Source organism: Hesperophylax consimilis, chromosome 25 (genome assembly GCF_061612785.1).
Source record: "Hesperophylax consimilis isolate HC1 chromosome 25, BYU_Hcon_1.0, whole genome shotgun sequence".
In the NCBI taxonomy this organism is placed as follows: Eukaryota; Metazoa; Arthropoda; class Insecta; order Trichoptera; family Limnephilidae; genus Hesperophylax; species Hesperophylax consimilis.
Genome location: NC_142860.1, coordinates 8,675,662 through 8,699,037, shown reverse-complemented (window position 1 = coordinate 8,699,037; position 23,376 = coordinate 8,675,662). Strand labels below are relative to the sequence as shown.

The following is a 23,376-nucleotide window of genomic DNA, read 5'->3' as shown; positions in this document are numbered from 1 at the left end:
CCCGTCCTTGGTTCAAACCTCCAGATGTTTTCATCGATCTCATCAGAGTTTGTTCGATGGTCATGTCAGACCAAATCCCTGACCAAAATTTATGAGACCGTCGGATCGTAAAGTAGCCCTCTTTTGTAAATCTTTCATACTCGATTGCACTGAATCATTTCGAACTGAACGCTGCTGTGACACTGACGCTGTCAAGCTCCGCTCCAGGCTCAAGACGTGATACGCGGCAACTGAAGGGAACCGGAGGGGAGGAGTAGAAGGGTGGGGGGTAGCCCTCCCCATACCGAAGTGCCCTCTAGTAAATTTATAGATGTTTGTATTTAAAAATGCAAAAAAAATCTAATAACGTGATAATAAACCGTGATAGATTTTCTGTGCATACCTACTTGGATTTGTTTATTCTTTATATCGGTAAAAAACTATATAAACATAAAAACGGCACAGCTTTTTTTGAAATTTTATGTTCTACATAATTGGTATCAATAAAATTTTCATGAAATTCCACTGGAAACGAGGTATTTATAAAAAAACAAACTTAGTCGCGCAAAAAACTTGTTTTTTCAAAAATATACTCACCTTTACGACTTTCTACCTCGGTACCTATTAGAGATAGAAGAAATTTGTTTGAACAAAAGTTGTAGGTTATTTTATGTTCTATTATACTTGTTAAAATACTTTAGCCAAAATTTGCATTGGAAATGAGATATTTGGGAAAAACTAGATTTTGGCCCGATTTCGGCCAGTTTTTTCAAAATGGCGGCGCGAGCACAGGTGCGCCAAGGTCGGAAAATCAGATTTTACATCAGGGGATCAGTTTATATAACATATAAAAAAATTGGGACTACCGGAATTACTTCGATCGCCACCCCCTTTTTGGCGCTAATTGCACTGGCCTAGTACCCATACTTTATTTATTGATATTTACATTTTTTTATTATAAAAAAATAAATGTCATATTTGATACATTACTGTTATCATTACACAGCTGAAATTAGACAGAAAAAATTGTTTTAAATTTTTTTGCTAATAGGTGTATATATATTTTTATAAAGTTTAAAAACATTGGGCAACCAAACTTAATAAAATTAGTACTTAATAAATACTACATTATATAAAAAATAGATATTAATTATAAAATGTGATATTAATTTATACACAATGTGGAGGTGTAAAGATTGCAATTAGATAAAGTAGATAGGTACTAAGACAAAAATAAAAACTATAAATATGATAAAAAAAATTATACCAAAATAATAAGAATAGATTCATTCAAAGGTTACAAAACTTTGGCACAACTTTTCTAGAAAAGTTATCCATAAATTCTCTGTAGATAAAACATTTCTGGTCCTCAAAGTGTGATTCTGAAAAGAAAAAAAGTTTATAAATAAACATCACACAACTCCACTGCAGGGATAAAGAGAGGGTAGAGTGTGCACAAACGCGTGCCCTACAATTGTACATGGTTGACATTTGTCACATGAGAATGGGTCTTTTCGACCGTTGAGTTCAACAGCTTAGATGTGGAATGATTTGCTGGCCACTTGTTTACTTCCTCCTACAATATGGGTCTCTTCAAGACTCCTGTTCACTTCTTCCTCTCCTAAAAGACCCACCACACAGCATTCCCAAAGATGACATAGACCTTGAGGGAAATTATTTTTCTCTGGGCCCATCTGTATTGGCACACATTCATACTCTTATGCTGTACCAAATCTTGACATGACTAAAAGCAAGTATTTGATTCACTTGTTCGGGCCGGGTCTTCCTCGAGCGTCCCCCATTTCAAGATTATCAAAAGAAAATCATAAACATTAAATTGTATACAGCAGTCCCAGAGAGAGGTTGTACAAGCCGTCAACATTCTGGTATCTGGACGTGCGAGAAGGAAGATATTTCATTGATGGCGTACGTACAACCTCTCTCTGGGACTGCTATACGTATAACACCAAAGGAGACAATTTGACTGCCAAGTAACTATTGGCAAACAATTTAAAAGTTTTAATCGAAATCGCTGTACGGTGTTTCTTAATAATTTGCTTGTTTTTTGCAAAATGATGTTTTGTAAATTGTAGGTTTAATTAAGTGTCCGGGAGTAAAGTGCGCTAACTTCAGGGGGAGATTCTACATGATTTTAAAAGTAAAAAAGATTAATAACTTTTAGAATAACTTCAGGGGGTGATTCTACATGATTTTAAAAGTAAAAAAAGATTAATAACTTTAGAATAACTTCAGGGGGTGATTCTACATGATTTTAAAAGTAAAAAAGATTAATAACTTTTAGAATAACTTAAGGGGGTGATTCTACATGATTTTAAAAGTAAAAAAGATTAATAACTTTTAGAATAACTTCAGGGGGTGATTCTACATGATTTTAAAAGTAAAAAAGATTAATAACTTTAGAATAACTTCAGGGGGTGATTCTACATGATTTTAAAAGTAAAAAAGATTAATAACTTTTAGAATAACTTAAGGGGGTGATTCTACATGATTTTAAAAGTAAAAAAGATTAATAACTTTTAGAATAACTTCAGGGGGTGATTCTACATGATTTTAAAAGTAAAAAAGATTAATAACTTTTAGAATAACTTCAGGGGGTGATTCTACATGATTTTAAAAGTAAAAAAGATTAATAACTTTTAGAATAATTTTTAGGTATAATTATTTTTATAACATGTCTGATCATGACAGAGATTTACGTATATCGAATAATCCATGATATATTATGAAAACATTTAAAATGAACTTGTATTTCAATGTTCAAATTATCATTGCTTAGGTCTATACCATTAGTATTTGTTTAAACTGTTAGTGTTTTCCATTATTTATATTCCTTATTGACATAACACATTAAATAACAATACATTATGGGGAATGCCAGTAGTTAAACTCATAAAATTTTTATTACATACAGGTACATATTGATGGGCCAACTTACACAACATTAGAATTTCCTTCGTTAACATATTAAATTTTAATTATTGTTGACCTTCTATATTTACATTATTTTTTTCAATATTAAAAGTTAATATGAATTTAAGTCATAACACAATAACTATGGGCAATTGGTGTACAAATTATATGAAATAAAACAACAAGAATTTTCAAAAACAATTGAATATTTAAATTCGTTTGTTATAAAAACATTAGAAAAAAAAAATTCTGTTTTTCAATAATTACAACTTTAAAAAACCATTTAACACAAAATTAAATCAGCAACATAAAATACATCACAGATTCACTTAAAGTAATCCTTTATTGTTACTTGTTTTGGTTTATTCATTGTATCGTCATTATGACGAACAATAATTCTAATAAAGGCATTTAAATGCAAAAACGCAGGCAGATGGCAACTGCGGGCTCCCCGATATGCTCCGCTGGAGAACATCTAGGGCGTTGAAAACATCAGAAGATTGGGGTAAGATTGTGGTTGCTTCATCTTCACTGCCTTCTTTGTCGCTGACCTCGGTTTCTTCGCTGGAAGGCACGGGGATGTGCATTTCGGACGTTAGAAGATGTTCGTCGACATTTATAAAATAGATAAAGTTAGCCTCCCCGAGTAGAAGCGTTTCGCTAGCTGTTATTTCTTCTACAGGGCCGCTACTTTCTTCCATGGGGGCGCTACTTTCTTCTATACAAATCCCACTTTTTCGAAAGCAATTTTTAATGGTTTCAGGCATCACCGACTGCCAAGCCATACACATTGCTCTGCAGGCGTCTAATACAGACCACTTTCTAAGATTATCAGACGTTGTACCACTATTTATTTGTACAATGCAGGAATGTAGTAAACTTTTTCAGAAAATACATTTAAAATTTTGGATTATTCCCTGATCAAGGGGCTGGAGGATGCTGGTGGTATTTGGCGGCAGAAAAAGAATTTCCACATTAGGAATATTTATTTGGGGAGTGTAATGAGCTGAACAGTTATCAAGGATCATTAAAATATTTCTATTCTGTGCTGCCATTTTCCTCTGCACGGCGATGATAAATTTTGAGAAAATCTCCCGCGTCATCCACGCTTTCTTGTTGTTCTCGTAGGTCACAGCAGGATACGATAAATATGTAAGGCCATTAAAACACCTTGGTTTTTTAAACTTTCCTACGACAACCAGCTTCATCTTGTCGGAGCCATTCATATTACAGCAGAGGGCGGCGGTTAGTCTTTCCTTGCTTCTTTTCCCTCCGTGACATTTCTCGCCACGGAGAGCTAGTGTTCTGTCCGGCATCATATTATAAAATAATCCAGTCTCATCCATATTACAGAAATCTTTTGGGTGGAATTTTTCCCAAATGTGTTTATTATCTGCCAGCCAACTTGTCACCTCCTCTTGATCAACTTTTTGAGCTTCGCCGCAAACGGCAAGGCACACTATGTTATAGCGTCGCTTAGCAGTCAAACTACCCATTGGAAGCTTTGAAATCTTCAATTCCCATCTCATTTGCTATTGATTTCGCCTTTTTAATAAGCATCGGCCCAGAAATAGGAATTTTCGCAGAACGAATTTGGGAAAAATATTCAAAAACTTTTTCTTTCATTTCTTGATGCTTTGGAAGCAAGCTTTTTTTAAATAAAGACTTAAATAATTAAAAACATGAAAAAGTTTTCTTTTCACAACAGAAAAAAATAATCTAAAACCACAGAAAATAATAATACAACATAGAACCGTATCAAATGGCATTCAAAAGAAAACCAAAAGTTCCAGATCTCCACTTTATCCAAACTGCAGATATCCCCTTTGTGTTTAGTACGGCAGTAAAGTATATTTGCGGCACATTCCAGAGTGGTAGATACTTTCAGTATCGCCCTGGGGAAAGATTACAGTATAAAGTGTATACCATTTAGAATCAAAATGTTGCTTGGAATGGCATTAGCCTCGTTTGGTGACCGGATCTGAATAGCCAGGTACTTCCCTATCTCCTTCCCCTTCCCACAACTGCAGCCAGCCCCAATCGGGGATGCCATAGTCTCACTGGCTCCAGACAGTTGGGATACTAATGCAATAAAATATTTTGGTTCCAGGTAGTGGGATTCTTCCGTTGCATAAACAAACAACGATAAGTACTTACAATTACATACATAAATAATAATGGGTGGTGGCGGTCAGTGTTGCTGCTTGAGGTCAAAGATCTCAATGAGTAGAGGTTCCACGTGACTCGGGTTGACGTCGAGATAGACGCCGATGACCTCGTCGGCCAGCTTGTGAAGCTCCATGATCTTCTGGATGAGCTTCAGGAAGGTGGACTTGGCCTCGCAGCCCGGGTACACACTCTCCAGATAGCGACGCAGCAGGTAATAGTATGAATTCTGCAAACAAACAAGTACGACTTATATATATTTAAAGTTTACATTAAATTAGGATGACAAATTATGACATGATATGTCAAGCATACCAAGAGACCACCTTCAGAACAAAAAGCTGCATGAAATAGCTCTAGCTTCTATACCAATACAGATGTTACAGTGTTTTATCCCCAGTCTATGGCTTCAATCATCACCCAGTAGACTTCATCAATTCCTGAGTGAAATGCCAGAAGTGATTAGAGATAGACAGACCATACGCTCTGTAATAGCTACTAACCTGTTCTAGTTTGATGACGTCCGAGTGCACGACCCTGGCCCTGTCGGGTGTGAAAAGAACGATAGCGGACATGATGAGAATGATGTTCTCGTCCATGCGCCAGCGTGGGTCGAAGGTGCGGATGAACCGATCATGCTCATCGTATATGTTCCCTTTGGCCAGCTTCAGCACCTCCGCCTTGATGTTGCTCATATTCTCCTGCGAGTGGGGAATCTGAAATAAACAAGATAACTCATCATTCCTAACTACTCAAGCGATGGCGTATTTACAAAAAATAAAACCTTGACCGATGGAGGTTTTCGGGCATTCTGTTTTGGATTCGCCTGCGCATATTCAAAAAATCATACCTCTAAATATTAATACAGAAACATATATTTAATTGTTTATCCCATATTTATTGGTTTCATAAAAAAAAAAAAAAAATATGATAAGATTGACGAGACCTAAATATGGGTAGCCATCGACAAATCGAATATGGGAAGACTGATAAAATCACCTCTCAAAAGTGACAATACTATTTGAATTTTCCCTCAGAGCCATATACATATTTTAGAATGCTTTGTGGAGGGTCTATTAAAGGAACACAAGGAGTTAACCTATTCTGTAGCAAGGAATAAATACTTAACCCATTCTCTCTCCAGGAAAGTTACTAATGTGTACCCGTTTGGCGGCAGCTTCCATTAAAACAACATATTCAAAGTATTTGCACCTTGTATGTGTATTTTAAAGACGATAACATAATATAAAGGTGGGAATGGGACCGGTAAGTGGCCAAGTTGGCATTGCATCTGGTTCCCACCCAAAAGTTGTGAGTTCAATTCCCCGGCTGGTTAAGTCCTCCATCACTACACTAGAAACATTTTAACTGCTTACTGCGCGATAGCAGTAAGAAATTTTAAAATATTGTCAGGTTATTCGTAACATGAATGATTGTTCCTTAAAAAAAAATATTGCAATCCATTAGTCATAGTAGGATAATTTATCAAAAGTACTTCCCCTTTCTGCAAAAAGTGACTAAAAAAATTCCGCCACCTAAGGGGCTCCAGACCAGAAGTGGCTGCCAAACTCAATAATGCAAGGCGGCCCACTTGCGATCTATACACGATCAGCAGATGTGTAATACATATTACAGTGCATACTGTAAGCACTGTAAAGAACGCCCAGTATCTGAGACGCTAACAAAATCTATAAGACGATCTATAGATTTAGTGGCTGAGTTGGCCAGTTAGTGGCTGATTTGACAGGTCGATGGCTGAGTTTACATCGCATTTGGGTCCCACCCAGGTGTAGTGTGTTCCAATTCCTCGGCTGGCTAAGTCCTCCATCACAACACAATCAACATTTTCCATTTACTGTGTTGGTAGTAGGAGATTTTCAATTAGTGTCAGTTTATTCGTAACCCAGGAATGTTTGCATTTCTTTAAAAAAAAAATGTTAGTTCAGTTTGGTTACATAATATTATGTAGATGGTCAATATTCAGAAGGATCGTGTTTGAGGTTTGTACCATTAGATGGTCAGCAGCCTGATAGTTAAGCTATGGCAGGTAGCTAACAGTCAGAAGGATCGTGTTTGAGGTCTGTACCATTAGATGGTCAGCAGCCTGATAGTTAAGCTATGGCAGGTAGCTAACAGTCAGAAGGATCGTGTTTGAGGTCTGTACCATTAGATGGTCAGCAGCCTGATAGTTAAGCTATGGCAGGTAGCTAACAGTCAGAAGGATCGTGTTTGAGGTCTGTACCATTAGATGGTCAGCAGCCTGATAGTTAAGCTATGGCAGGTAGCTAACAGTCAGAAGGATCGTGTTTGAGGTCTGTACCATTAGATGGTCAGCAGCCTGATAGTTAAACTATGGCAGGTAGCTAACAGTCAGAAGGATCGTGTTTGAGGTCTGTACCATTAGATGGTCAGCAGCCTGATAGTTAAGCTATAGCAGGTAGCTAACAGTCAGAAGGATCGTGTTTGAGGTCTGTACCATTAGATGGTCAGCAGCCTGATAGTTAAGCTATGGCAGGTAGCTAACAGTCAGAAGGATCGTGTTCGAGGTCTGTACCATTAGATGGTCAGTAGGCTGATGGTTAAGCTATGGCAGGTAGCTAACAATCAGAAGGATCGTGTTCGAGGTCTGTACCATTAGATGGTCAGTAGCCTGATGGTTAAACTATGGCAGGTAGCTAACAATCAGAAGGATCGTGTTCGAGGTCTGTACCATTAGATGGTCAGTAGCCTGATGGTTAAACTATGGCAGGTAGCTAACAATCAGAAGGATCATGTTTGAGGTCTGTACCATTAGATGGTCAGCAGCCTGATAGTTAAGCTATGGCAGGTAGCTAACAGTCAGAAGGATCGTGTTTGAGGTCTGTACCATTAGATGGTCAGCAGCCTGATAGTTAAGCTATGGCAGGTAGCTAACAATCAGAAGGATCGTGTTCGAGGTCTGTACCATTAGATGGTCAGTAGCCTGATGGTTAAACTATGGCAGGTAGCTAACAATCAGAAGGATCGTGTTCGAGGTCTGTACCATAAAGGTTAGGGTTTAAACCCTGAGGCATTCTGAGATTTTGTCATCAAATTATTTTAAATGATCCGTCAGATTCACGATTTATTAAATTTATAAATATTCCCAGTTTACTTCAATTTTTTAATAGATTCACTTTTTTAATGTATCCCAAAACGAACTACTGTTTCAAAACAGATGAAAGAATCTCAGATTTTGATATTACAAATGGACAAAAGCAATTAAAAGAGGAAATTTTATACAGTTGTTTTGTCACTTACCTTTGATAAATCTTTCACAAACATGCAAGCAATGGCGGTCAATGACTTTTTGGAATATATGTATTACAATTATTTTGAAATTTCTATTGTAAATTGTATTGTACGTTTAAATGCAAATACAAAGCGTGGTGTTGTCACTTTATAACACTACTAAAATCTTATATCTTACAGTGATACAAAAGGAGATAGAATGACTTTCATAAGTCCGTCTCAGTTTGTGCCGCAAAGTACACAAAAATACTTTACTGCTATTGATGTGCTTTGTAATAAAAGGCACAAAAATATCCAAGGGGTTAAAGAATCTTAGTAGATAAAATAAAAATAAATAAGACTCACTTTCCAGGTGTCGCGAGCGCAGTCGTAGGTCATGGTACTCCGTAGGATCATCATCTCAGTGCAGCCGCCCTTCAACAGTGCCACCTGGTCCTCCTCGCACATGTTCTTGAAGGCGTTGATCTTCTTGGACATCTTGATCAGCCGACGGATGGCCACAGCCGTCAGGTTGATGATGCCCAGCAGGGTGGGGTCGCTCTGGCCTTGTGTTGGCTGAAATGTCAAACAGGATAAGATAAATACTAACACGACCTAAAATACATTGAGAAAGAATACAGTGATATCAGTTAGAGCAGGATATTTCCCTTTTGCAGGGCAAATGTCACACACATAATTCAAACCTTGTTAGATGATCAATACGTCAGAATCAATACATAAAAAAACTGTTCTTTGGAACGCCGAGCTCTCGCGACCTAATACCACCATCGTTTGTCGATGCAAAATTTTCTGTGCACTAGCGGATTCTATTTTCGTAAAAACTTACTTGTTTTTCGCAGAACAATATTAATGTAAATTGTAGTCTTACCAGATAATGTTTGTATATGATAATATTTATAAAATAGAACATATATATTTTTGGAATAACTTAATGAGTAGGTACAACCTGAAATTGTAATATTTAATTATTGAAGATAATAATAGCGATTTTAAAACAAAAATTTGTAACAGAGAAATAATAAAAAGATACGGTCGCATCTGGGAATTAAACTCAGGACCTTCGCGTTGAATCTTGCTATCATACATAAAGATAGCAGCCAATAAAAATGTGCGGTGAGAAAAATGAAGATAATGTTGGTAGTTCTTATTCGAAGTTAGTTAGTTATACAGTTAGATATACCGAAGGGAATAGGGTCCCATGAGCGCAGTTGGTAGAGCAGGACCCCGGTAAGGTGAAGGTTTTGGGTTCAAGTCGCAGATGCGACCATATCTTTTTATTATTTCTCTGTTACAAATTTTTGTAAATCGCTAATATTATCTTCAATAATTAAAGTACATATACATTCTACGATAAGTAGTTTCTCCAAAATAGCTATACATAGTTATATTCAAAGAAATGATTTTTCTCTCTCTGTTTTTTTAAAAATATTTTAAAGAAATACAAAGTTTTATTATGTTTTCCATAAAGCTAAATAAGTGTTTTGGTTTAAGAAATGTTCCAATTGCATTCTTTCAGGACTCTTCTCTGTCACCGCACGTATTGCATTACACTACCATGCTATATATGCATATCTTCGGGAATAAATTACTATTATTTTTGTATTAAACTTCATATTAAAGTCTGTGTAAGTCCTACAGTCACACCTCTCATTGGACTGGAGAGATATAATGTATTGTAATGTACCCACAAACATCAATCAATCATCATATAATGGCAAGAACAATAATAAAACTAAGACATTATAATATTCATTCAGATACCTACATATATGTACCTAGATTGCATGACGTTGCAAATACATGCACAGAAGTGTAAGACGTATTATATGATTGCCGATTGAACTAGGTTCAGAAAGACTCAAAACGTTTATCTTAAATGAAATTAATTATGATAAAATTTACTAATACATAGTAACCATTCAAAATCTATGTACAATATACAATAACTTATATTGTACGTAAAGAGCCTGCAAGGTAATTTAATCACTAAATATCGCCATATAAAACCAATAAATAATAATAATAATAATACATTAATTTGTAACGACATTTAATCACCTTTCTTTTGAAAATTACAATGTATTTTTTAATGTTTCATTTAACAAAGCAAATGATTATTTGAGTGCAGTTTGGTTATCTCGGCGAAGTCATCTTTGCTACACAACAATGTATGAAGAACATGGATAGCTGATAACCCAGAGATTATAATAACTGCACGAAAAGGAAAAGTAATTAAACGCAATGCAAGATTCCATAATGCAGGCATAATTCAATAATAATCTGACATTGAAAAACGCTACAATGTGCTAGATATTAAAGACATTCATATGAGAAGTGATTATTTTTATAAATTGCTTACGCTATCATGATTAATTCGTTGGGTACTATGCAGTGTTGCACTTCCTCCTTCTTTAGACAGCTTTACAGTGTCCATCGACAGGACAGACGTAAGCAATAACTTGTTCCCCATAATCAGCTCATTCAGAATAGCCGAACAGCAGCATGATGGATTCAAAGATATTGTCTTACCCATAGATGTCCAAATTAACAGACTTGTCCTAACATAAAATCTGGGTTTCATTATGGAGAGCTGGAGGCAAACCACCTGACTATATTTTCGGCACCGGGAGGATTTGAGATTGCTTTGAATAAACTACGACATCAGTTGTACGTTGACTGCCGAATAATGCACATTGAAATAACCAGACCCTGCGCAAAAAAGTAAAGTTCGCTTAAAGTAAGGGAACGGTTTGCAGACTTTGCAGACTCAGACTTTTCTGCGCAGTCTCAATTTTAATTTTTAAACGAATTGTCTACAAATCAGGATGCGTTGGAACGCAAAAATGAGTGAGGTGAGTAAAATATAACACATTTGTAAAAGTGTCTAACTCAATAGTGTAACAAATTATTCAATTTTGGAAACAAGCTGAACTTTTAAATATGATTTAAGATTTTCACGGCCAAAAGTATTTTTGTTATTTGTTTTTGGGGTGTTATGCCGTGTTGCGCTAACTCCTTCTTTAGCCAACGTTTCGGACAGCATTGCAGTGTTCATCATGAAACAGATGGAGTGTATAAACTCAGCTGTTCCGGATGTGACAAGGTCTATGTAGGCCAGACAGAGCGGATTATCTCCAAAAGGATTTCAGAACACTTCAGAGCTTGTAAACTCGGCCACCCTGACAAATCGGCAATTGCCGAGCATTTGATTGACACCGGGCATTACTTTGGATTTGTTCCTGAAATCCTCGGGAGACCGAAAACGTATAGAGCACGGCTGATTACGAAGGCCATTGAAATTCATAAAAATCCCGTAAACATTAATAGAGACGATGGAGCTAAGCTCAATAGTTCTTGGTATCCGGTAATTGACGGCTACACCAGAGCTAAACGAAGAAAACCACTTTAAATGAAAAAATTTAAAAAATGATACGTTAATGTTAGCTCAGAGGGTTGGAGCTGGCAACACGGTATCACAACCATATACATAAGCTCACATTTTAACACAACCTCAAATAACATATCTGCCCTGATGATGGACACTGCAATGCTGTCCGAAACGTTGGCTAAAGAAGGAGTTAGCGCAACACGGCATAACAGCCCAAAAACAAATAACAAAAAAAGCTGAACTTTTGTTTACCCGATTTGGGATTTGTAGTTGAGTTTTTTATACAGCCAGCAATTTGCCCGCCATTGTAAAAAGACCAGTAAATCGTAAGCAGATTTTATTTTCCATGACTAAATTGTGGTATTAAAATGCGAGTTGCCTGTATACTGTCAGATTCAGTTATTGAAAGATCAGAGAAAGGGAGACGGTTATGCCACCACTCTGCTCTGCGCAACTTGGTTTGTTCCCCTTTACCTGATGAGCTGGTCTATGTTGGAGGTCTGTGGACTTACCTTATATCTGTACTCCTCTGACACCAGGTTGGTCATGTGTTCGTCCAGAGGGGCGAGCAGCGCCTTGTTTGCTACGATCAGTTCGTTCAGCTTGGCTCGTTCAGCATCGTTCAGCTCCCGGCTGGAACTGTTGATCTGCGACAGCGAGGTGTATGCCTCAAACTCCAGCTTGATGGCCTCGCAGAGAATGGACTCGATGGAGTTAGGCTCCACGGGTATTCTGTAAATGCTGAAACCAAATTCATAAAGTTATCTAAGGGATACAGCATTTTGGCAAACATATTTTCTATAGTTCATTAGTTGGGTGAAATGGTACATGGCATTGAATGTATTCCCAACATACATATTGTATGCTAAATATTACATAAATATTTATAGCGAATGCAATCCAATATAAGTAACCATTTATTTTGAAACAAAATATATAAATGTAGGACAACACAAAAAAGTTATGTGTAGGTACATATAATTACAAGTTTAAGTTGTTGAAGGACATGTTGTAAATATTTACATTTCTTGTAAGGTGGTTAACCAAACTAGTAAGTATCCTTAGGGGCATCAGCCACCTCTGGTCTGGAACACCAGGGTACTTAAAAAAACCCTTGATTCTGTGCAGAAAATGAGCGATCTGTTTGATTTATTCCCTATCTGAACAAACAGATTGAAGACTTAAGAGCACAGGAGTCAGGTGGGAAATGTTATCTTTGTTGTACTGGTATTTCAATGAAAGATGCTGCAAGGAACTAGCGTCGTTAATCCCTTTCGCATCGGTGCATAGTCGGGAAACATGTCAAGCGCGCGACCAACATTGTACATGAGAATGGATCATCTCTACGACTCGTTCTTGGGTTAACAACTCAGCTCTGACAAGATTGGTCTCCTCAAGACATGTGTTCACTCTTTCCTCTCCTAAAAAAGACCCTCCACACAGCATTCGTAAAGATAACAAAGGCCCTGAGGGAAATTATTTTCCTCAAGGAGTATAGAGTTAATGGAAAAAAAAGCATTGGTAAGTTAGGTTTGCATCTGAGAAAAATCAAAAGCCTGTGTTGGCGGTCTTGCATGAAATTATCAGGGACATTATTACAAAAATATCTAATAATCGACCACTAAGGTATTTTTATAAATGGTATTTGGGATTGTGAAATGTATGGCATTCCACTCTTTACTTATAAACACATTAATTGTGTCAAGTTGAAGTAGGTGAAGCGGAGATCAGCAATTTTATATTTGTGTGCTGAGAGACAGACAATATCTCAAAGCAAAAAAATATTGTCTGTCTCTCAGCACACAATTTTATATTTGTGTGCTGAGAGACAGACAATATCTCAAAGCAAAAAAATATTGTCTGTCTCTCAGCACACAATTTTATATTTGTGTGCTGAGAGACAGACAATATCTCAAAGCAAAAAAATATTGTCTGTCTCTCAGCACACAATTTTATATTTGTGTGCTGAGAGACAGACAATATCTCAAAGCAAAAAAATATTGTCTGTCTCTCAGCACACAATTTTATATTTGTGTGCTGAGAGACAGACAATATCTCAAAGCAAAAAAATATTGTCTGTCTCTCAGCACACAATTTTATATTTGTGTGCTGAGAGACAGACAATATCTCAAAGCAAAAAAATATTGTCTGTCTCTCAGCACACAATTTTATATTTGTGTGCTGAGAGACAGACAATATCTCAAAGCAAAAAAATATTGTCTGTCTCTCAGCACACAATTTTATATTTGTGTGCTGAGAGACAGACAATATCTCAAAGCAAAAAAATAATGTTCCATAACAAATAGGTAATTGAATGAATACTTATTCATTTAAAGTAATTCATGATTGGTTGGCTTGTCAATGAAATCCTTTACGGTTAACATTTACTTTCTTTAGCCATAACATATTTCATAAAACTTTGTTAACAAATATAATAAGATTGAAATACTTCTATTTTGATGTGATATTTCAATAATACCATACATTTATATATATATATATATTAAATTGCAACAATAGCAAAATACAATATTAGATGATTTGATTACAAAAGAACATAAGAAATATATTGTAACTAGTTGAAGACCCCGGCATTGCCTGGGGTTTACGCCGAGTTTTTTGAGATCTAATGTAGACACTATCTGCCGTCTAATAGACACGTCTCGGAATAAAACTGTAAATTTGTATACAAATCAATATTGCTGCCCGCCCGGTGTTCGCCAAAGACATTTTTCTCCGTTGATTTTTTCTATCCAAAATAATATTTTAAGCAGGCCTCTGGCATGTAATCTATTAACTGTATGTAACCACCAGAACACCTAGAAGTGATTTTACTTTCAGATAAATAAGCTTTATTTGCACATCTTTGACCAGAAAGAATTAGTGGACCCTGTGAATGAATGTTTATTGATTCTAATGTTACCTGATAATAAAAATTTGTAACCTTTATACTTGTAACGCTGAATCAATATGATTTTAAGGTAAACTTCTTCTAAAGCTCTGGTTTGTGAGATTAAGGAAGCATTATAATAAAATATGTTGCTAACATTAGGGATTAGGAGGAAGCTAATTTTGTTCTAACATCAAAATACCTGTTCAGGGCCTCCCTTTACTAGCACACCGATAAAGGTTTCATTGATAATGTCGGTAACTTGTAACTTGTCATCGATCCCAAGATATGACAAATTGCCATTAGCCAAACAACAGCTTACGTTGATTAACAATTTGATTGCCAATCGTCGACTTTCGTCGATTCGTGTTTTAACGAAGATTGCCGATCGTCGATTTCCGTCGATTGCGTCAGTCGTGTTCTGATTCGCGCGTACGTCGGGTGTGGTGCTGCGGCGTTGGTAAATATTATTGTAATATTATCTTAATAGTTGTAAGATCGTAGTAAACCGTTTAAATTTCAGATTCATTTATTATTTTTTTTATTTTAGTTAATTGAAAAAATATAACGTCAAGGGCGTCCTCTGAAATGTCTGACAGCGGGAGCGACGATTTCCACTCCTCTAATTCAAGTTCGAGTAAGAGTAGCTCTGATGAGAGTGATATCAGTGATGTCATACCTGTGTTTCCCAACCGCAGGATGCGAATTTCCAGTAATTCTTCGGATCGTGACCAAGAAATGGAGAGTAACACCGGAAATTACTCATTTTCAAATGTACCTCCAGGAACCAATTTTTCTACAGGATATTCTCATTTTTTCGAAACGCCTGGACTTCGGGATCCTCGTGCGCGTGATTCAAAACCAATATCATATTTTGATTTATCGAAATCCTTGAAAATTCAAAGAATTTATGGGGTTTTAAAAAAATATATAGTTTCATAAAAAATAATGTTTTTTTGGTGGCATTTTACAAGCAAATGTATGAATTTTTTGGTACTCAAACGGTTAACCACGGTTAATTTGTTGATGTCGAGGTCGTAGAGGACTCAGTATCGTCCTGGTGAAAGAATTCTAGAATTGAAACGTTGCTTGAAATGCATTTACTAAAAAAGTATCGATGTTGAAATGGCATTAGCTGTGTTTAGTGGCGAGATCTAAATAACGAGGTACTTCCCAAACTTGCTCTTTCCCGTTCCACTATCTCACAATACTACACCCACCTAGCTCCAAACAGTTGGGATTCCAGAGAAAATATTCGCTAATAATGTCAATTGTCAACAGTTAAGTCAATTTACATCACAGTCATTGACGGGGGGAATGCTGTGTATTTCGATTGAGCGCATAAGTTGACAAGCGCCATCGGTGCAGAGGAATGATGGTTTCACTGTTTGATTGCCAATCATTCGTCCAATTGCTCTATCTTTCGAGTTCTTTGGAATTCAGTTTCATGCGGAATGCCATTTGTTTTTCTTTTTCTTTTAACCATTATATGGCAATGAGGAGCTGCAGTCCATGTTTATCAATAATGACCTTCTAAATTAAATACCTGAATACATTTTTTTATTGTTATAGTTAGTTTTAATAGTTACAATAATGTTAAAAGTTTAAATTTTTCGGGTCTTCAAAACGCGTCAAATCTATGGAGATAGCCGTGATGTCACCAGTCACCAGTCTAAAAGAGCCAGCTTTTTTTCAAACAGTGCTGTATTTTGTATGGGAGTCGAGACGTTTATTCTTACGATTACCCGCTATTAATATCGAAGAAGATGTTATTGTATTGAATCAAAGCGCGAAATTGCATCAATGACTGCATCTGATAAACAATTTACGGGAGTTTAAACCTGTATTAAAATATTTTCATCAGTTCAAATGGGAATGTGGACGAGAATTGTTAACGCACATGTCGTAAAATACCTACAAGAGATGAAGAGATTTTCAAATTCCCTACAAAATCCCACAAGTTTCTTTACCTCCAAAATGAAATAAAATTCTGTTAAAATTAGCATAGTATAGTTTTTTTTTATTATCTAGTCATTTTCGGATTTTCTCATTCGTTCTGGTTTTAAAAAAATACTTTTTTTTCTATTTGTTAATAACGAAAATGAAATATAGTGCGTTCTCACAATTATTGTAAATATTATTTTTCAATATGGTTGGAGTCAAGAAATGCCCAGAATCCCCGCATTTTCCCAACAAAAAAGTTCTAGATGCGAAAAACCTAAATCTTGAAAATCTTAAAGATTCCCGCAATTTGGGGAATTCTCCATGAATTGGCAACCCTGATGTGGATGTTGTAGACCAGCGGTCGGGGAACTTTTTTAACTATTACCCCAAAATATTTTTGAGTCGATATTTTTGTTTTTATCGATATTGATATTTTTTTAAGTCGATATTACCCCTTCCCCCCATTTTGAAAAGAAGACAAACAATGTATATTTAAATAAACATTATTTATTGAATTAATTTACCCGGAAAAATAGGTTATATGAAAATAGTAAGTATCTAATAGAGAAACAAAATAAAATTCTGAAATTGGATCAAAAAAATTCAGATTTTCAGGTTTCCCTTTCAGTTCATGGAGAAATGATGTTGCTTCATGTTTGATACAATTACTTCAGAATTGGGACTTTTTGATGTAAGAGCAATTTGAATACAGTCTTCGGCGTTTAATCGATTTCTGATCTTCGTTTTTATGTTCATTAGAGTGGAAAAGCCTTGTTCACAAATATAGGTTGTTGCAAATGGCAGCAACTTTTTTACCCCCTCCTCATGTGCAATTTTGAAAGCCTTCGTAGCTTTTGACATCCAAAAAGACGACAGATTGGCTTTGCTCTCAAATTGAATACGTGCTACAGTATTAGATGGAAGTTCAAGTATTGTTTCTGCCAAACCCGGAGGTTCTTCTGGTATGTTAGCAATTTCACATTTAAAAGGATCTACAACCCAATTGAAAGTATGTACATATATCAATATCTGGAAAGCAGTCAGAGAACCGCTCTCCGAGTTTGCTATATATAATGTTTTATAACTGTATCCTTGATGTCATCAAAAGTAATATTTTCACAGTCTTCCTAAATAGCAAACTAGAAAAATTTCCTTATTACCCCAAAAAAAACATTTACCCCATTTGGGATAATTTACCCCGGTTCCCCGACCGCTGTTGTAGACAGTGTAGTCCACAAATATATTACTTACGTAGACTGGTTGTGATGAAACTGCAGGTTCAGTTGAATTAAACTAAAGGGTGTGTTTTAATGGGATGAAGTTTTATTAGTTTTTAATAACGAATTTACAAGTTCTACTTATTATAAAATATAATAAAACTTGGCGTTTGTTGATTTATATGAATACATATTTTTTTAAACTTAATATTTTTCTCTGCAGTTCCTTATTGTCCAGAGCTAGATTAGGTTAAGTAAAATCAAAAGATTATCACTGTATTCGCAAACTTTAGGTAGTGTTTCCGCAGATGTCTACAAGAAACTGGGGTGAAAATATTGGCCGTTCGTTTGAAGTTTCGTCAATCGCACTTCAATGCACATTGCCAAGGACGTAGGCACATTAACAATTGACATCGATCGTCCCTTTAGGTTTATGAATGTGATAAAATGCTGTTTACATAGAACTGACATTGAGCAAACAAGATTAAGGATTAAATATGAAAGTAAAATACTTCATTTTAAGTATAAAATAAAAACAGTGTGTTTTATGTTATTATTAATTGGCATTGTTTAGATAACAGTATGTATTTGAAGTTATGTAAAATGTAATGTGGGTAATAAATCAATATTATAATTTAATCTCTTTACCAAACTGCCATATAAAACACAGAGAGTTATCTTGAAATTTTACAGATTTTTATAGACAGCAATTCATTCATTTTTTCTAGGTGTCTAATTTTTATGGCAGCAATGGTTAAAATATTCAACAAAGAAAAAGATATTTCTATTGGCATATTGTGTTTATTTATGAAAGAAGGAGGTCGCAATGGAGCTATTAGCGCTGTGCCTAAAGCTTTGTTCCTCTGCTTACTTCTAAGTAAGCACAAATTATTTAAATAACACTTTGTTTAAACTTAATTAATACGAGAAACAACTATTTACGAGAGGGGAGATGTTAAAAGATGCATTACAGTTCCATTTTTTCAATCAAATATATATATAGGAACCAACAGGCATTCGAAGTATGGGCCACTTGCATCGGTTCATTGTCCTGTGTGAGATACCACGGGCTTCAGTCGGTTATAAGCGCTAAAACTTCAAAATGACGACAAGCGTGCTGAGATATTGTACAAGTAGTACTGCAAAAGATAGGGGAAGCAATGGCATAACCTTTCGTCAGTAAATAGGGTTTAGGAGCGCTTGAAGTTGGCGCGCCGGTCACCCAAATGTTCCGGATGGTCACAAGTGACTTGCAAGGATTAAAGTGACATCGACAGCCACCACACCTCCCTTCCTACTTCCCGCATGGGAACAACATTTTACACTGATTTTGCGAGGAATATATACCTCAATAGTCAGAATATCTTTCTTCGCGTTGTGACGTTTGCCAAAAGGTTACGCTGACATAGGCACAAATTATTAAAATATTGTGCATATATAACGTTGTGCATGTTATTCCATCTCCTCTGAAGTAAATAGTTGTTTCTTATACTAATTAAGTTGAAAGGAAGCGGTACTTCAATAATTTGGATGTATTTAGCAGTAAGCGGAGTAAGCAAACTTTACCAAAAAACACAAGAATCTAAAATATTTGTTCTTTCATTGGTTCCTATTTTGGCTGCCGGTAATCCATGTCAGTGTTTTAAAACATTTAAACAATAATTATTGACAACCAAAGATAATGCATGTATCACAAAATTTTAATTATATTTCATTTGATATTAATTAGAAAATCTATGATCCAGATCTCCATTTTATCTAAAATTCCGATAAAGTAATACTAGTCATAATGATAGCTCCATTTTAACCTTTACCTCTTACTTATAAACAATGAATGCATGTAAATTAATAGAAAGAGACATTACAACAGAGCTCTCGATGGTAGGACAGTACTGCCGTTGTAAATAAAAACACAGTAATTAACAAAAATAAGTTGACTATGGGAAGTTATTAACACATTTAGGCCAGGAAAGGTAGTTCTACCCATTCGGTCGATTAATGCTTAACATCGGGGAGGGTAGTTCTACCTTTTGCGCCGGCCTCATTTCAATGGCAAAAAAGGACGGAATTATTCAATGTTTTTACATGAATATTATACAACAATCTCTTTATAAAGGTCCCAACTATATATATAATTATCGAAAAGTAATGGAAGTCTTCTTTTTATATTTATGTTTGTGCCTTTCGTTTACATCGGTATTTCAACAAAATGATAGTATATTATTTGTTATTGAAATAATTCAATTCCTGGAATGAAGGTTTTTATGTCCCTGAAACCTGATTCGAAACGAACTATCTCTGTTCCTTCCCACTCAACTCCTATGTGCAAGCGAGCGAGAGATGTCGGGCGTATTTAAAGAAAGCAGGTATGGGCAAATACCGTTAGTCGGACCGTAATAAACATATTACAAGGTTAATTGAGTAGCATTTCAAATAATATTCGATTTTCGTTTAGTACTTTTATAGCTTAGGTATGCTGAGTTACTACGTAGAAATTTTTATTATTTTCGAAGATATAGCCATTTAAAACAAATTAAAAAAAATAGCGCGGGACCTTTATTTTCGCCCGGAGTCTGCATAGCGCCATCGCAAAAAAATACTCGGCAGAAATGTGTCAAGTACCGAATTTTTTATGTGTCACCAAAAATTTTTTTTTTGAATGTCTCGTTTTAGGTAGTAAAAAAAGATGATGTTGTATCGCAATTTTACCTCTTTTGGTAGGTAAAGACGAAGTATACCTGCTTCTGTAAATAAAAACATAAGTCCTACGCTGAAATTACTGCGTATATACTTACACATACGAACACACTGTGTTTTCATCTATCAATTTGAAAAAAATACTAATGATGCATTATCTTTTACTCTACGGCTTAATTAATTTGTGTTTTTTCACGCTATTAATTAATTATTTATACTACATTTTGAGTTTACAAGCACCAAATCTCAAGAAAAACAGAAATCTGATATTTTCAACAGATTTATATTTTACAAACTTTTTAAAACAGATAATATAGAACAAGTGTGTACATGTGTTTTGAGAAAAAAACCTAAAAGGTTAAACAAAACTGCAAAATTTGACCCCTGATTCTGGAGAATGAATCCCATGTGAATTACTGTGCATTTACTTATCACGGCTGATTATCCCTCAATTCTTAAATTGGCAACACTACACTATCAGTACTTGGAACACCGGCACATGAGCAACTATTTTAAAATCCATACAAATTTTAAAAATGTCTCCTAAGTGTCGCATCGTCTCCCTATGGATTTTGATGCATGCAACTAATGATGTCAGTGTGTGCCTGAACTTATGATATGTGCTACATTGATTCTATTACTTCCAAATGTAAATAATATGATTCTAGCTAGTGGTGAAAATTCATGGAATGCGAGTAGACTTGAAGATGAAAACAGAATTTTTTTCCACAAAATCAAAAAAATATTGCATATTTCTAATACAGAATAAAAATAATCGCCTTACTTATATATACTATATCACCTTAATATACTATAGGTAGGTACTTCATCACCCATCTGGATTGTAAGGATAATTTTTTGTATAATAAATTATTTTCAACATGGGTTCACCAGTTCCAATTATAAAAGTGAGATAAGTACCTTTCTACGTCCTGCAGAACATCTCTGGCAACATCGACCTTGTTGGGTTTATCATGATGGCTGCTCAGTAAGGCACTGTCACACAATGGCTGTGAAATTGGTTCACTATTATTGATCACAGCAAAAACTGTGGATGATTCACTATTATTATTAGGCGTAGGAGTCGTCAGCATCGAACGAATCATGAAATTCTCATCCTCCTTTTCTGCAAATCTCATATTATTCACTAGATTGTCCTGCAATAAATTCCCGTTTTGATGAACACTGTTCGAAGTATGACCCAACGCATTTGGATACTTCATAATATTATTATTATTATTAATATTGGCACCGGAATTTAACGGGGAATTCATCACACTATTATCATTGTGTGTGTTGTAATTTACACTGTATTCTGTTTTTTTCGACAGCGGGGAAAACTGATTTGAATGATTATTACCACTAGCGGTTTCTATATGATTTTCCGCTAAGCTATTGTTTCTGATGACACTCACTGCTTGCTTATTGTCAAATGCCACATTATCCGATGATTCTATACTATGTTGTTCCTCGCACGAAACGGGTGAAGATTGTTTACCATTTTGAGTCCAAGATGTGTTAGAATCATCGTTGTCTTCCCGTTTGATAAGCTTTGAGCTGGATACTTCATCATCTCCAAACTTTGAACTCTGTCTCTTTTTAGCTCTGTTTTCGGCGATCTTTAACCTCTTCTGCGCCTTGTCTTCGTCTGACATGATGTATTCTTTGGCCATTCCGATCGAGAAGCATTTTTCCAGGCGACATTTCTGACAGAATCTTCTCGTCAGAACTGTGATTTCGCACTGCTCCGAGAATGGACACCTGAACTCCTTGCTGGCGAGGGCATTTCTCCTGAAGAACGCTTTGCAGCTCTCACAGGTCACGGCGTTGAAGTTATACCCGTACGCCTTATCCCCGCAAACTCCGCATATTTTGGCAGCGCTTCCGGGAGATGACTTCTTGTTATTAGATTTGTCGCCGCTTTCCAGCTCTTCTTTCCCTTCATTGCTGTCCTCCATCATCTTTAAGTTTCGTGGCGCCATTTCATATTATCTGAAACACGGAGAGAAAAATAATAAACCGACAGATAACACGAAGAAATTTATACACATTTCGACAACACAAGGGCACTGAAGATAAAGTACAAAGCTACTGTTTAGTAGGTACTCACCAAAAATCATTTTTACTTGGGGGATAGACGACGCACGATATTTAATCTCACTTGCGTAACAATTTGATCGCGAGTTATAGATTATCAGCGATTGATATCACAACAAAATATCAGAAATAAAAAATTACTGCAGAAACGTCAGATAATATTTTTATTGACTCATTGTTGCCAACCACCAACCTACAGAAGAGAAATATGATACCGATAGGTTGGCGGCGCGGCGGAGAAATTAAAATGCCGAAATGGAGGGAAATTCAAACTTTTCTTGCATCACATCACGTCTGCACATCTAGTAGGATAATATAGTATTTATGTAATATAACATTTTAATTAGTAGGTGAACAGGCATAATAAAAATAACCTCTCCATAGTTGAATCATGTCCGGTGTCGTAACAAATAAAATGGCGTCCTAACTTATATATTATTGCATATCTCACGATGTAAACATGATGGAAACGATGTTGCGAGCTCAAAATTGTTGATTTGCGCTAAATATGGCACATCGAAAATGCAATGCAAATTTTTGTACTCCAGAGAGATTACCTATCTGCTTTGTAGTGATGATTATGATCAATTATTCAAAATTATATATTTTTAAGTAGATGTTATAAAATAATGTACCATTGCCGTTCTCAAAGGTTTTAGTCCTTTCCACACAAAGTGAAATATAGCAAAATTGCAAAATACTATTTCTGTAAACAATACATATTAAAAAATAGGAAGTAGGTATTAAAATATCTAACTCATTATTAGTACCTATACTTAACCACAATAATTGTAATT

At 35.7% G+C, this 23,376-nt stretch overlaps 1 protein-coding gene across 1 annotated transcript; it reads right to left on the bottom strand.

Annotated features, from left to right (window-relative positions):
• Window positions 1-990: 990 nt before the first annotated feature.
• On the bottom strand, window positions 991-22,729 carry Hr96 (Nuclear hormone receptor HR96). Its single transcript, XM_089646937.1, has 7 exons — window positions 22,593-22,729; window positions 21,404-22,474; window positions 12,247-12,475; window positions 8,692-8,901; window positions 5,580-5,792; window positions 5,068-5,305; window positions 991-1,361 (listed from the first exon to the last, which is right to left on the bottom strand). Exons 2-6 carry the CDS (start codon window positions 22,462-22,464, stop codon window positions 5,102-5,104), a joined length of 1,917 nt encoding a protein of 638 aa, XP_089503063.1. The 5' UTR covers window positions 22,465-22,474; window positions 22,593-22,729; the 3' UTR covers window positions 991-1,361; window positions 5,068-5,101.
• Window positions 22,730-23,376: the final 647 nt, after the last annotated feature.

Bases quoted from the DNA above. Each gene is read 5' to 3' on its own strand.
- Hr96 (XM_089646937.1), bottom strand. From the start codon at position 22,464: ATGGCGCCACGAAACTTAAAGATGATGGAGGACAGCAATGAAGGGAAA. The intron at 5,793-8,691 runs GTGAGTCTTATT...TGTTTATTTCAG, and splicing joins GCGCTCGCGACACCTGGAAA to ATTCCCCACTCGCAGGAGAA. The intron at 5,306-5,579 runs GTTAGTAGCTAT...GTTTGTTTGCAG, and splicing joins ACGTCATCAAACTAGAACAG to AATTCATACTATTACCTGCT.